Source organism: Hypomesus nipponensis, chromosome 13, assembly GCF_054491055.1.
Source record: "Hypomesus nipponensis isolate SF chromosome 13, ASM5449105v1, whole genome shotgun sequence".
Lineage (NCBI taxonomy): Eukaryota > Metazoa > Chordata > Actinopteri > Osmeriformes > Osmeridae > Hypomesus > Hypomesus nipponensis.
Window position 1 is genome coordinate 2463416 of NC_140373.1, and position 12410 is coordinate 2475825.

The following is a 12410-nucleotide window of genomic DNA, read 5'->3' on the forward strand; positions in this document are numbered from 1 at the left end:
TCTTTAGTGTTTTCCACCTTAACAGCTCTTCTCAAGGAGTGTCTGGGTCTTTTAGCTGGACCAAGTGCTTGTTGTAGGATGTCACATGTACCACAGTCAGAATGAAGTCTACGCAAACTAAGAAAACACTCCATGACACAAACTCACAGGAAACATCAGCGACGTAGAAATGGTTCACACACACACTGACACACACACACACACACACTGACACACACACACACACACACTGACACACACACACACACACACACACACACTGACACACACACACACACACACACACACACGGAGACGCAGAGAGCGGAGATGCAGAGTAACTGCAGACGACAGGTAGTGAAGCAGACACAGGACAGCCGTGAGGGGGGCACATACTTCTGTTTGTCTCGGGAGTCCCTGCTTTTGGCGCGGTTGGAGCGGTTGATGGTGGGGATGGAGTGGACTGAGGAGCTCTTCTTGCTGGAGGAATGAGAGGACTGGGAGGAGTGGGACAGGCTGGTTCTGGACTGGCCTGCGTTGTGGTCGAACTGCATCAGGCAGAATATCAGGTCGGAGGGCACCAGCTCAAATGCGTAGGGCGGGTTAGTTATCACATAGCTAGGGAAGAAGAAGGAGAACCAGGTCGAGAACAGTTACATGGAACGATTGACTTGGGATTTGTATTTTACTTTAGGGACATTAGCCAAATTCAAAAACTGTAGACTCACCGTTTAGTACACTGGCTCTGCTGGTTGAGATGCGCGTCTCTTAATCGGTAGATTCCAAAGCATAACATGTTGTACGTTTTTAATGCTTTGCAAAATAAATCCCCATAACAGCCACCATCCTGGAAAAACATAAAATAAGACCAATTTTAAAAACAGATTCTTCTTCTCAGAGATACATACTGTTGAGTATATAAACATGATGTTAATAAAATCATTGTTTTAATTGTTTACATTAAACAGTATATTGTTGTCAAACTCATTCTTATATTCAGTATTGCTGGATGTTACAGGACTCTGCACCATCCATCACTCAGTAACAGCTGACTGCTGTGAAGCCAGTCCCCCTGCTGGCTACAGGGAACACACACACACACACACACACAACACACCCGTGTCAAGCCCACGCTCTACTGCCAGGTGACAAAACCAGTCACTTACCCCCAAGTCTGCAAAGGGTCCGTCGTACAAGGCCAGCTGTGCTACGCGACACCTGTCCCTGTTGGCCAGGGTCTGTGGCGTGCTGTACCCGCCTCGCAGAGCATTCTCCTCCGCCAGCAGCCCCTCGAGCTCCGGGGTGGCCCCGCCTGTGACCAGCGTCCGGATCAAGGTGAGGATATTATCGTTGAAGTATGTCTGAAAGGATGAAGGGGAGAAGGCGATCCTTAACCAAACACTGTCAACGTCACAATCCAATCCACTCCCAGTGTAGCCACTGAGTTGAGCTGCCTAGCCCTGGCCTGTCTCTTCACATTGTCCTGCAGCACGAGTGAACAGACAGGAGAATCCAATTACTGCAGGTTACTCTTGCTCCAGTCAGACCACCACACACACACACACACACACACACACACGCCTACTCTCACTCTCCACATATTCATGCTGTTCAGGTGTCTTTGGCAGAGCTGGAACAGACTTGGGGCTGAAAGGCGGGTAAAACCGCGCAGAGCGGGACGATGCCTTCTGTAAATGTCAGCCTTGTTAGTTGCGACGCTCGGGCCAGGTTCTGTGCTTTGTTTGCCCGCGTCACGGGTCTCAACGCGGCGGTTGCCTCCATTATTAGGCGAGGGCAAACGTCTGCCCTTCTTCTGCGGCATGTCTCCTTGCCTGCCCAGCATGGTGACATCTCCTTTGGCTACTGACAGCACCGTGGAGTAAGATGATGGATGGGAGCTGTCTATTAGGAAGCATTACCTCTGTCTGCACTGACGGGCACTTGAAGGCAGCTTTGTTCTGACCCTCAGTCAAACTAAGAGTAAGACAGATGAAGCCATCATAGCGGGGTGCATGTCCAGTTCTTGTCCTCCTGTTTTATTGGGACGGGAAAGTACAGGCGCAACAGCACACCTCTCTCATGCCCCGCTCACTGGGTTTGCGGCGTCTTGTGAACGCTGTCTGCGAGGTGTAGCCGTGAAGCGTTGGGTGAAGTCGCAGGTCTTACCGCACTCATCAAGGAGTCCAGTACGCTGACCGCGAACGCAGTACCACAGGCGAACGGCTGCGTCAGGTACAACTCTGTGTCCGGGTCATCGTCGTCATCCTGGTCCAAGAACTGAACGTTGGAGTCATTCACTGAGGACAGAACAGACGTGTCATGGTACCTTCACAGGCCTGCACCAGCTGAACACACGTGCATTTGTGGAACTCAAGTTGATCTAGAGCGAGGGGTAGGAAGATTCACTTATGTAAAGAGTTTGAGACATTGTTCACAAACGGTGATTGCGAAACATCAAGAATTCAATCCAACACACAGAATAATATGTTTGATAGCAGAGAGTGATTGCTTCTAATAGTCAATGATGGTGGATATGGATTGTATTAATACCTTCTGTTGTGCAACAATCCAAATAATGATCATGTCGAAACTAATTCAATATTTTCATGTGTATAGCTATTTGTATAGCATGTGTATTTGTGTATGGCTAGTCTTTCTAACAGTCCATATCCACTTTAAGCTTCTGATGACACCATGCATATTCAAAGCCTCAAGTTTTGATTGAAGACGTCCTCTGAAATGCGTATCTTAGCAACCTCATTGCATCACTGTACATTCTGTAAATGTAGGGGGGGTTTCCAATTTGATTTCCAATTGCTTTGGTTTTGCAGATTAAAATATCTGTATCATGTTGTATCAATCTTTTGGGGGAAATATATCTTTCAGCACAAAAAAACTGTAGCTTGGAGACAGTATTGATGTTGAGTTTTGTTTCAGAAGTGCTACTTCTATCATTACATTCACAAAATGTCAGTCATATTGACAAGAGCCAGATGAAAGGGAGCATTGAGCCAGAGAATCTATGAAGAAGATGCTGTGGAAACAGCCACAAGGGCTTCTGGTGGTGGGAGGAATCGGGTGGGGGGGGGGGGGGGGGGGTGAGGGGATCAAAGACCTTGCAATTCTCAGAGAGAGAATGGCAAGGGAAGGGGGGGGGGAGAGGGGGAGGGGGGAGAACAGACTTCAGATAAGGCCAGAAACAAGACAGTCAATTTCAACCAGAACTACGAGTAAAATGGGCTCAAAGTGATGCCATGGGAACGGACCGCGGGCCTTCTGCGCAGCCAATGAAATCAAAGGGAAGCTTGATGGTGGAGAGGCATTCACAGCAGTGCGTGAAGCACATGTAGGCTCTGCTTACCCAGCTCAGTTATCATTTGTAAGTTGTTCCCACTGCTTTTATCCTGACTGAATGAAATCACAGGCAGTACTTTGCCCGGTTTGGCTAACGGTGCTGTGCGTCAAGGGAGTAGGGTGGGGGAGGGAGGGAGGGAGGGGGGAGAAAGTTACTGAGGCATGTTATGAAGGTTCAATATGTGAGAGGCCATTATTTCGATAAAAGGAACTATCTCTTGATCAACAGCGGTATTGCTATCACGATTCTACACGTGTACTATAGGTTAATGAGACGTGCGCCGCTATCGAAGGATGAAGGTGCATCTAGACTGAGGTGTCACCGGGGGCCGATGTGGCAGACGTGAGGCAGACATACCCAGCTCAGTGATGATGGGGATGTTGGCTCCCGTAGTGATGGAGCTCTGGCGTGCCAGTCCGTGCACCGGGCTGCTGTCTGGAGACGTCCGGTCCATTCCAGGAGGTGTGAAACCTGCACGGAGACAAACACCCACATCCTCTGACCCCACCTGGCACATTCACTTCTGCCTGGGTGACCTGTGGACAGGTGTGGGTCCCTGTTCTCTAAAAGGCCGTACACATGACTGAACAGGTAAACCGACATCAAACGGAGTGTGTTTAAATACGATTCAACTGAAGTGAATCTAATGTTTCTTGCTTAAAGTAAACACATTAAATCAGTGATGCTGTCTACATTATATATGGCCTGTGTTGACATTCGTAATTTCCTGTTGACTAAGGCTAATGCTAGGTCATACAGGTATTAGAAGAAAGAAAAAAAATCTTGGGTCAAAAGGTTACTGAAAATATACTCAGTCATTATCGGTAATCTAACTTAATGCGGCTCCCTTTGTTTGCCATGAATTATTTAATACAATAGTAATAAATTACCATGTAGAATTATTGTAAACGCAAATTTGTAAGTGGATTGTTTTTGCTCTTCTACTTTATTCTATGGATGCGTGACAGATCAAGGCCTTGTGCCAACACCACCTCGTGCTCCCCTCATGACGCTGGGCAGGAAGCCTGTCCTTGTCACTGCCAACCTGAAGAAGAAGCGCTGGGCTTCACTGTCACACACCATGACACCAGGTTGGTCAGACGCCCTCCACTGAGGGATATTCTCTCTGCCAGGCCCCGTCCCCTCCAGGCAGTGCGGTGAACTATGATAGGGCACTCCTTACCTTGGGAATTAGCCTGCAAGACCCCGATGCTGTCGTCGAAATGCATAGACTTGATGTTGAGCGACGCCAAGATGCATTCTTTGTCCTGCAGTGACGCATCGTCGATGTTGTTCTGATTGGCTGACAGGATGACACACATGTCGCAGAGGTTGATGTTGACAGCCCTCAGATCTGCCCGGCTTAACGGTGTGCCCTTTGAGGAGGAAGTGAACGGCAAAGTGAGCAAGCGAAACGTCACTCTAACCTGCGCGACGCACGACGGAGAGAGGCCGACAATGGAAAGGTGAGCTCGCATTCTGATAACAACAGCAAGCGCAAGTCTTTTATTACAGGACGTTGTCATGCACCAACGCATGAGGGAAAATTCCTCCTGCATGGACTACTACTTGGCAACAAACCTGATTGGGATTGTACTCAGAATCAGAAGGGATTTTATTCACCATGAATGTTTGCACAAACAAGGAATTTACATTCATGGCGAATAAAATCCCTTCTGATTGTGATTGTGATACTCACGGGTAAGATGGAGATCTTGGGGAAGTTGTGGAGGGTCTCCCACTCCCTCTTCAGGTACTCCAGGGAGCCCACGAACACGATGGGCTTCAGTTCGTGGTAGTGGAAGTTGCTGGCTCGGAGGGGCATCACCAGGTTCCGGAGGCCCACCAACGCAGCCTTCACGTCCCCAAAGATGCAGACGACCACGTGGCCACTGAGCACGGTCATGGCCGCCTCGCTGCGGGTCTGTGGAGGGGAGGCACAGACAGGGAAGTCAAGTACCCTACTATATGTTAAAGAGGGAAAATAGGAACTTGGATTTATTTTATTTTATGCATTTACTTTATTCTAATGCTGTTATTGTGTTTTGAATAAAGTATTTTGAAAGAACAAACTGCTGATGTATATCACTGTCTCTTTCTGCAACAGCCAACATAAATCAAAGATCTGCAATCTGGCATAGTGTGTGTGTGTACTTCTATAAGATTTTTTTTTCTCCCTATAAACAGGCCTTCAGTCATGGCAAATGGCATGTGAGACACCTCATTATGAAGTGTTTAACTGCCCTGTCGACGTCTGATGGTGCTTCGTGACATAATGCATCCGTCAGAGAGAGAGAGAGCCGGTGTCAGGGACAGATGACGCTGTCAGGGGGAAGAGGCACCCACCAACATGACCTTCTCGATGTCTTTGGAAGGGCACCAGTGAAACATCCCGGTGGAGTCGTATTTCTTCACGTTTCCGTCCATGCTCTCGATCTGCTCGCTCCCCGGGATGAGTAAAGGGTCATGCCTAATCAAACACAAGGATGAGTAAAGGGTCATGCCTAATCAAACAAAAGGATGTGGGGGGGTGAGGTGGGGGGGGGGGTAAAGGGAGACCTTGAGTGCTGTCATGTCCCTTTAAACTAAATGAACTGCGGCTCAATATTTGAACGTCAAGGTTAGGAGATTATTGCCCCACATAGCATAATGTAGACATGTAAATGACACTGTGGGTGAGACGTGTTTATCTATAAGGATATTCCATCTGATCTGGGTATAGCGCGGTATATCTTGCATCTACCCCGACACATGAAGGTTTGTTTGTTTATATCCATGGCTTGCTGAGAGCCGGAACCAGCCTAGCTTTTGGCCATCGTTAAAGTTTGTGTTTTGTACCCTTTTCCAAGGGTGCTAAGTGTTCCTGCACTCAACTTAACACGTTACCCCATTGGGGTTTTCTCAAAACCGCCCATGAAATGCCATTTTTCATTTTAGAATACACTCATCAATACGAAAACATTTTTAAAAGCGTGGGGGTCCGCAAACAAAATGGCTTTTCCTCAAGAAGCAGCATCTTTTTTTCCCCCCTCTCTCTCTCAATGCTTATTCCTGTCAGAGGCCATCTGCAGAAATGCCAACAAAAATGCCTAGTCATCAAAGTGAGTGACATGAACAGTGGCAGCGACGCAGAAGGAGATGGCAGCGACACACTGCCTTGACTGGCATGAGCACGGAGAAGCAATTACGTCCCCTAACCGCACACCGCTTCTGACGCTCCGCTCGCTACGGTAAAAGCTTTAACAGGCCTCACTTTAAATATTTTAACAATTTGCCCAATCATATTTTGCTTTCCAAACTGAAGACCATTAAAGATTTATCCGAGTGTCAGGACCACACAAGCTAATGTCACTGTGAGGCTGTAGGAGGAGGTGATCCTAGCCAACACTGACCACCTTGGGCTGGTCTCCCCACTAATGTAAACCTCTGGTGTTGCCATGCTAACGGTGATGCGGAGCCAGAAACCATCTGTGAAACCTTCGGACTTTTAAAATATAATTTTAATCCTCAATTGCAATTTTGGGGTTTGAAAATTGTAATACTGGAAAGTTATGGTAAAGAAACCTTTACACACTGTAGCATTTTCAAACACTATATTCAATAGTAGATTAATACATTAATTGAAAATAACCACTATTCCATTCTGTTAATCGGATCAAGAAGACACTAAATGATTACTGTATGACTAGACTTAGCACCTAAATTGCTTCTGAAATTACATTAACTTGCAATATCATATGACAATATCCTTTGATATTTAGAGAGGAAGCTTACGTTTTCCACAGACATCTTAATAGTTCATATATTTGATCCATAGAAACATTTCTTTGATCCACATTTTAGAAGAATGCCATCTTAACATTTTAAGTATGCATGAATGTGGACTGAAGCGACCATCCCCGGGCTGTTAGAGACAGGAGCCCTAAATGTCTGCCTTTAGGCTCATACCCCGAGGCTAGGTCCTGATGTACTTTCAGGAAAGTTGTTTGATAAGGCAGATGTCTTCCTTAAAATGATTTCTCCTTCTCAAGCTCAAATCTGTCAAGAAAGTTCAAATTCAATACGACCCGGAAATCTACCTTAAATGTGAGACAGAAGCTGTTTTTAACTAGGTCGGATAGGAGATCTGTGTGTCAGAGGTCATTTAGTATCAAGCTCAAGTACAGCACCACTGTTGTGCAGAAATGAACATGTTAACGTTATATCATAAAAAGCATAACATTTAAGCGTATGCACTATTGGAGTTTTTCAGTGTATCTAGAGTGCCATCAGCCAACAGTATGCCAACGTGAATCTGTGTTTTGTCCAATAAAGCCGCACATCTTTTCTATGAGATGAAGAAGAAACAGGTGCTAATAAGATTGAAAAACAGTAAGTGTTTCTGAACCCGGGCTTCATATTTCACTCGAAGCCGAATGTTTCACTACTCACTCTGCAGAGCACTGTCACTTCAATCTCCCCTGGACGAGTTGACTGGTGAGCCTGAGCACAGCCAAGATAGCTATCTCTCACAAACTGTCAGCTGTGACGGCCTGTCACTACCCCACACTGCCGACTGCCTTAGCTGCACTCTAACCAACATGACGTGTGTGTCACCGCGCAGACGGATCAGAGCAAATGCATTGTGACTCTCCACAATTAGATGTGTCTCATGACCCATCAAGAGGTCTAAGGAAATGGTGTTAATTTCATCGGAGGGATCGCTGAAAGAGGTGAGATGTGACTTGTTACTTTAGCAACGCATCATGTTGGGTAAAGCAGGAGATGGTTGCGTTTCCACAGCTGATTTCCTTCATCACCAGTGTACTGAAGTTCCTTATTTACAGCATATCGAGGAGATAAAGTCGTGAATGTCATCTTAGATCTGTGATCCAGTGTCATTTGTTGACACTCAAGGTAACTTGCAATATTTCTCAAGCTCGCCATTTTTGTGGAGTTGGTGTTAAATTCAGATTCAATTCCTACATATTTATAAAAGTATCATGTATTTTTTTAAGAAAAAGTGCCAACTGTAGTCTGAAAAGATTCTCCACAAGAAGGTTGGCGTTTGTTCTCAGTAGCTTAGTGGCTCCAGCGCTCCCCTGACAAATACTGCTCTTCCAGGGATCTGAGGACGCTCCTTTCTGCTCTAGCAAGCAACGGGAGAAGATAAGGCCTTTTAAAATCCTCCCCCATCATGCAAACTGACATAGGCATGCTTTACAAAAACCCACAGCCAATCTGTTGATCATTACTTATTTACAAAGGCCTTGAGGCCCGAGGTCATGTTAAAAAACACATTTGACATAGTATATTCTACAACTGGATGTTTTTTTCAATGCGCTTAGAAATAAAGTATCCCTTAGGCTTCTCTCAAACAACCACCTTTCACTGTGGAGTCAGTGCAGCATTAAGGGTCCTAGTTTCACAAATAGGTTTTCCTCCTCGATACTGTACTTGCATACATTAACATGCCGGTTTTTGTTTTGTTTTGTACCCCTTAAAACAGTACAGCTTTGATACTACTTTAAACCACAGTCACTGAGCTTGTAAACTGTGTATTTTTCAGCTTCTGCCAACTAGGTTCCGGTCTACATTATTTCTGTGTTATATAACCACAAAACATTGGACAACATTAAGTGTAAACTGACAACATTTCAATGCCATGCCTTTATGGTGATCTAATGCAAAAATGATTTATCAGTTTGACCTGGTTCTTTAAAAGTATTACTTGATTATTAATAATAATGCCTATTTTCCCTCCTTTAATGGTATCTTGCTAAATAGCTTTGCCATCATGAGTCAACATCAATTAACCCTCCTCTAATTCAATGAGACAGGATAAAAGCAAGGTAACATTTGATTTCAGTTTTGATTGTGATGGTGCATATCATCCATGGCCTTATGTACCTAGAAATAGAACTCAAAGGGATCTCGACAATAGAGGAAATAGCCTTGGGCTATCTCCAAGCAAGAGGCTCTCTGATTGGTTGGTGTCGTCATCAGTGCCAAGGCTGTTTAACAAGCGCAGTATTGTGGATGGGACCGGGGGAACGCCAGTGGAAGCCAGAGTCCTTTCACCACAGCCTCCTGTCCTCCCTTTTCCCAAAGAAACACGGAGCTTCTGTCACATACGGTCGCCAAGACAACAAAGGAAACGCTACAGCGTTGTGTGGGTCCCCACCCACTGACACCATCTCTTCCTACAAACAGACACACACACAGGGAAGCATCCTACACACACACACACAGGGGAGCATCCTACACACACACACACACACACAGGGAAGCATCCTACACACACACACACAGAGGGGAGCATCCTACACACACACACACACACACACAGGGGAGCATCCTACACACACACACACACACACAGGGGAGCATCCTACACACACACACACAGGGGAGCATCCTACACACACACACACACACACAGGAGCATCGTACACACACACACACACACACACACACACACAGGGGAGCATCCTACACACACACACACACAGGGGAGCATCCTACACACACACACACACACACACACACACACACACACACAGGGGAGCATCCTACACACACACACACACACACACACACAGGGGAGCATCCTACACACACACACACACACACACACACAGGGGAGCATCCTACACACACACACACACACACACACACACAGGGGAGCATCCTACACACACACACACACACAGGGGAGCATCCTACACACACACACACACAGGGGAGCATCCTACACACACACACACAGGGGAGCATCCTACACACACACACACACACACACACACACACACAGAGGGGAGCATCCTACACACACACACACACACACACACAGGGGAGCATCCTACACACACACACACACACAGGGGAGCATCCTACACACACACACACACACATGGGAGCATCCTACACACACACACACACACAGGGGAGCATCCTACACACTCACACACACAGGGGAGCATCCTACACACACACACATCTTACGCAGGGTATCCTACCTCATCATTTTGGGCGAGGAGTTGGGTGAGCTCCTCATGCCTCCGTTGCGTTGCTGTTTCTTCTGAGGCGATAGAGGCGACTGTTGGTCCTCTTCCACTGGAAGCACACCCAAGCAGCGTCAGAACAGGAAGGGCCGAGAACCAACATCTCATCAAATGAAATTTAAATGAAGACTTAATGTAGCGATTACAGATAAGCCACACAGAACAGAGAAGTGCAGTATCAGAGGAGATAGAGAGACAAGGACTCAAGAGGGTGAGAAGGTCAATAGGACGTGTGAAATGCATGGCAAAGGGCAGTCTGACATCATCTGCAGGCTATACAAGACAGTTTAACTTCCTCTGAATGCATTTGCACACTGCATCTTAAGGATGCAACACGCTGTGCAGCCTGTTAACGACATGCTGTCGAGAGTTAACACGGTGGACTGGTATAGTCGCGTTTAGGCAGGAGCCCAAACATATCCGATTGTTAGAAATGTAAGATCCTTGTTCAAATCACTCCAATCACGTTCGAATGTAACATCCACACAGAACAATTTACGAGTGACTTTAACGAGCACCGATTGGCTCATTACTGTACATCACGCCATGTTACTCTGCTGACCGTGTTCGTCATTCTCAAATTTCGTTGTATGACGAAATCCATAAATATGCAGTGAAATTGTAAATATGGCTCCTTTTCTGCTGATATGTGAATGTATCCCGGATAGCCGGTCTTTCCTCATCGCAGGACTGGCACCCTTGGCTATAATTACACTGGTCCCAGTCCCAGTGTGATTGATGCGTGGCCCAGCTGCCCCTTGGACATGGTCTTTACTACCACCTCAAACTACATAAAGCTCATCACCGTGAAAAATGCTACCCTTAGGAAGAATGAATCTGCCAAATAACAATAATAATTAGATTTATCTGATCCAATAATTATGATAATTATAACAATGATATCAGGTGGTATTAGTTATCAAAAGGTCTTTGCCAGTTACCAAAAACTGAATAAATTGACAAACAAGATGATAAAAAAGTCTGCAGAATTCACCTTTTGCTCCACAATAAGCTTGTCACTATCCCTGTTGTTTTACCTCGGAACACTTTCTAACCCGTGTACTTAAGTGCCTTTTAAATCGTGGTTCAGGCTGTCAACGAGCCATTTCGCCTGGAGATTCTTACAAAAGACCAGAAAAGGCTTCTATTAAAATTAATAACCTCACAAAGATCAGTCTCCACTGGAGACGGGAAGATGAACAATTTCAACTCCTCTAGCGTTGCCGTGTGTGACACCATAATGGAACCTGGCGAACAGGCTTTCAGATACTGAAAGCTCCCACATACTGGCCCTCCACATCCTCCTCATCCTGCTCAATATTTAATGTCTCACAGCTGACAGCTGCACACACCGGGTCATTAGTAAGGAATGCTACACATGCTAACTCCAGCCTCACAAACTCATGCGTTGTGCTGTTGGGGCAGGCCTGTCACGCGTCAAAGCAGGGCTACGGCTTACAGTGCCTGTGATTAAGCGCGGCGTTACTGGAGTGGTATCTGTATTTCACGGGCAGGCTGCGGGCCCGCTGGAGCAGGCTGGCCTCCTGTGCTCTCTCTGGAGCCCTGGTCCCCTGGCCCAGCTCCCTGGGGCTCACCAGGCTGAGCCTCAGCTCTGAAGGCTGGGTGGGGGCAGCAGGCTTCCTTTGCGGTTGTTCACTAACGGTACCGGCCTGGTTGCTACTCTTCGGGGGGGTGGCTTAGGGGCCTCACTGGGAGCCTTGTGATTCAATATTATGGACTGGGTTTGATACGGCGGCCTTTTGATAAGAGGGTCGTCCCTTACCGCTGAGTGAAGAAGAATCACAATCAGAAAAGGTGACGTTTTAAGCTTGAACATTAGTTTTCTGTCAATGACAATGGAAATTGATTTTTTTCAATAAACCAACTACTAAATTATTCTACTTTATTGTTTATTAAGAGCTTTAATTTATACTGACCCCGTTACATTAATAAAATATCTGGTGTCAATTGTCATTATTTTAAGTACAGTATGATCAAATGTTTATGGGATAATTCTTTCTGGCACAAGAATA

The 12410-nt window shown here is 46.2% G+C and overlaps 1 protein-coding gene across 4 annotated transcripts in view; it reads right to left on the reverse strand.

The window, feature by feature from the left end:
• Window positions 1-12410, reverse strand: part of LOC146259444 (calcium-activated potassium channel subunit alpha-1a-like) — a 64088-nt gene that overhangs the window by 4529 nt on the left and 47149 nt on the right. For 3 of the 4 annotated variants that reach the window (XM_084670360.1, XM_084670361.1, XM_084670362.1), the window contains 10 exons: window positions 10333-10429; window positions 5681-5804; window positions 5034-5258; window positions 4518-4710; window positions 3692-3805; window positions 3341-3433; window positions 2146-2276; window positions 1146-1340; window positions 708-826; window positions 376-597 (listed from right to left, as the gene is read on the reverse strand). In XM_084670360.1, the coding sequence (XP_084526486.1) occupies window positions 376-597; window positions 708-826; window positions 1146-1340; window positions 2146-2276; window positions 3341-3433; window positions 3692-3805; window positions 4518-4710; window positions 5034-5258; window positions 5681-5804; window positions 10333-10429 (1513 nt within the window). The remainder of the gene's footprint in view (window positions 1-375; window positions 598-707; window positions 827-1145; window positions 1341-2145; window positions 2277-3340; window positions 3434-3691; window positions 3806-4517; window positions 4711-5033; window positions 5259-5680; window positions 5805-10332; window positions 10430-12410) is intronic. The other variant, XM_084670363.1, reaches the window with a different exon arrangement.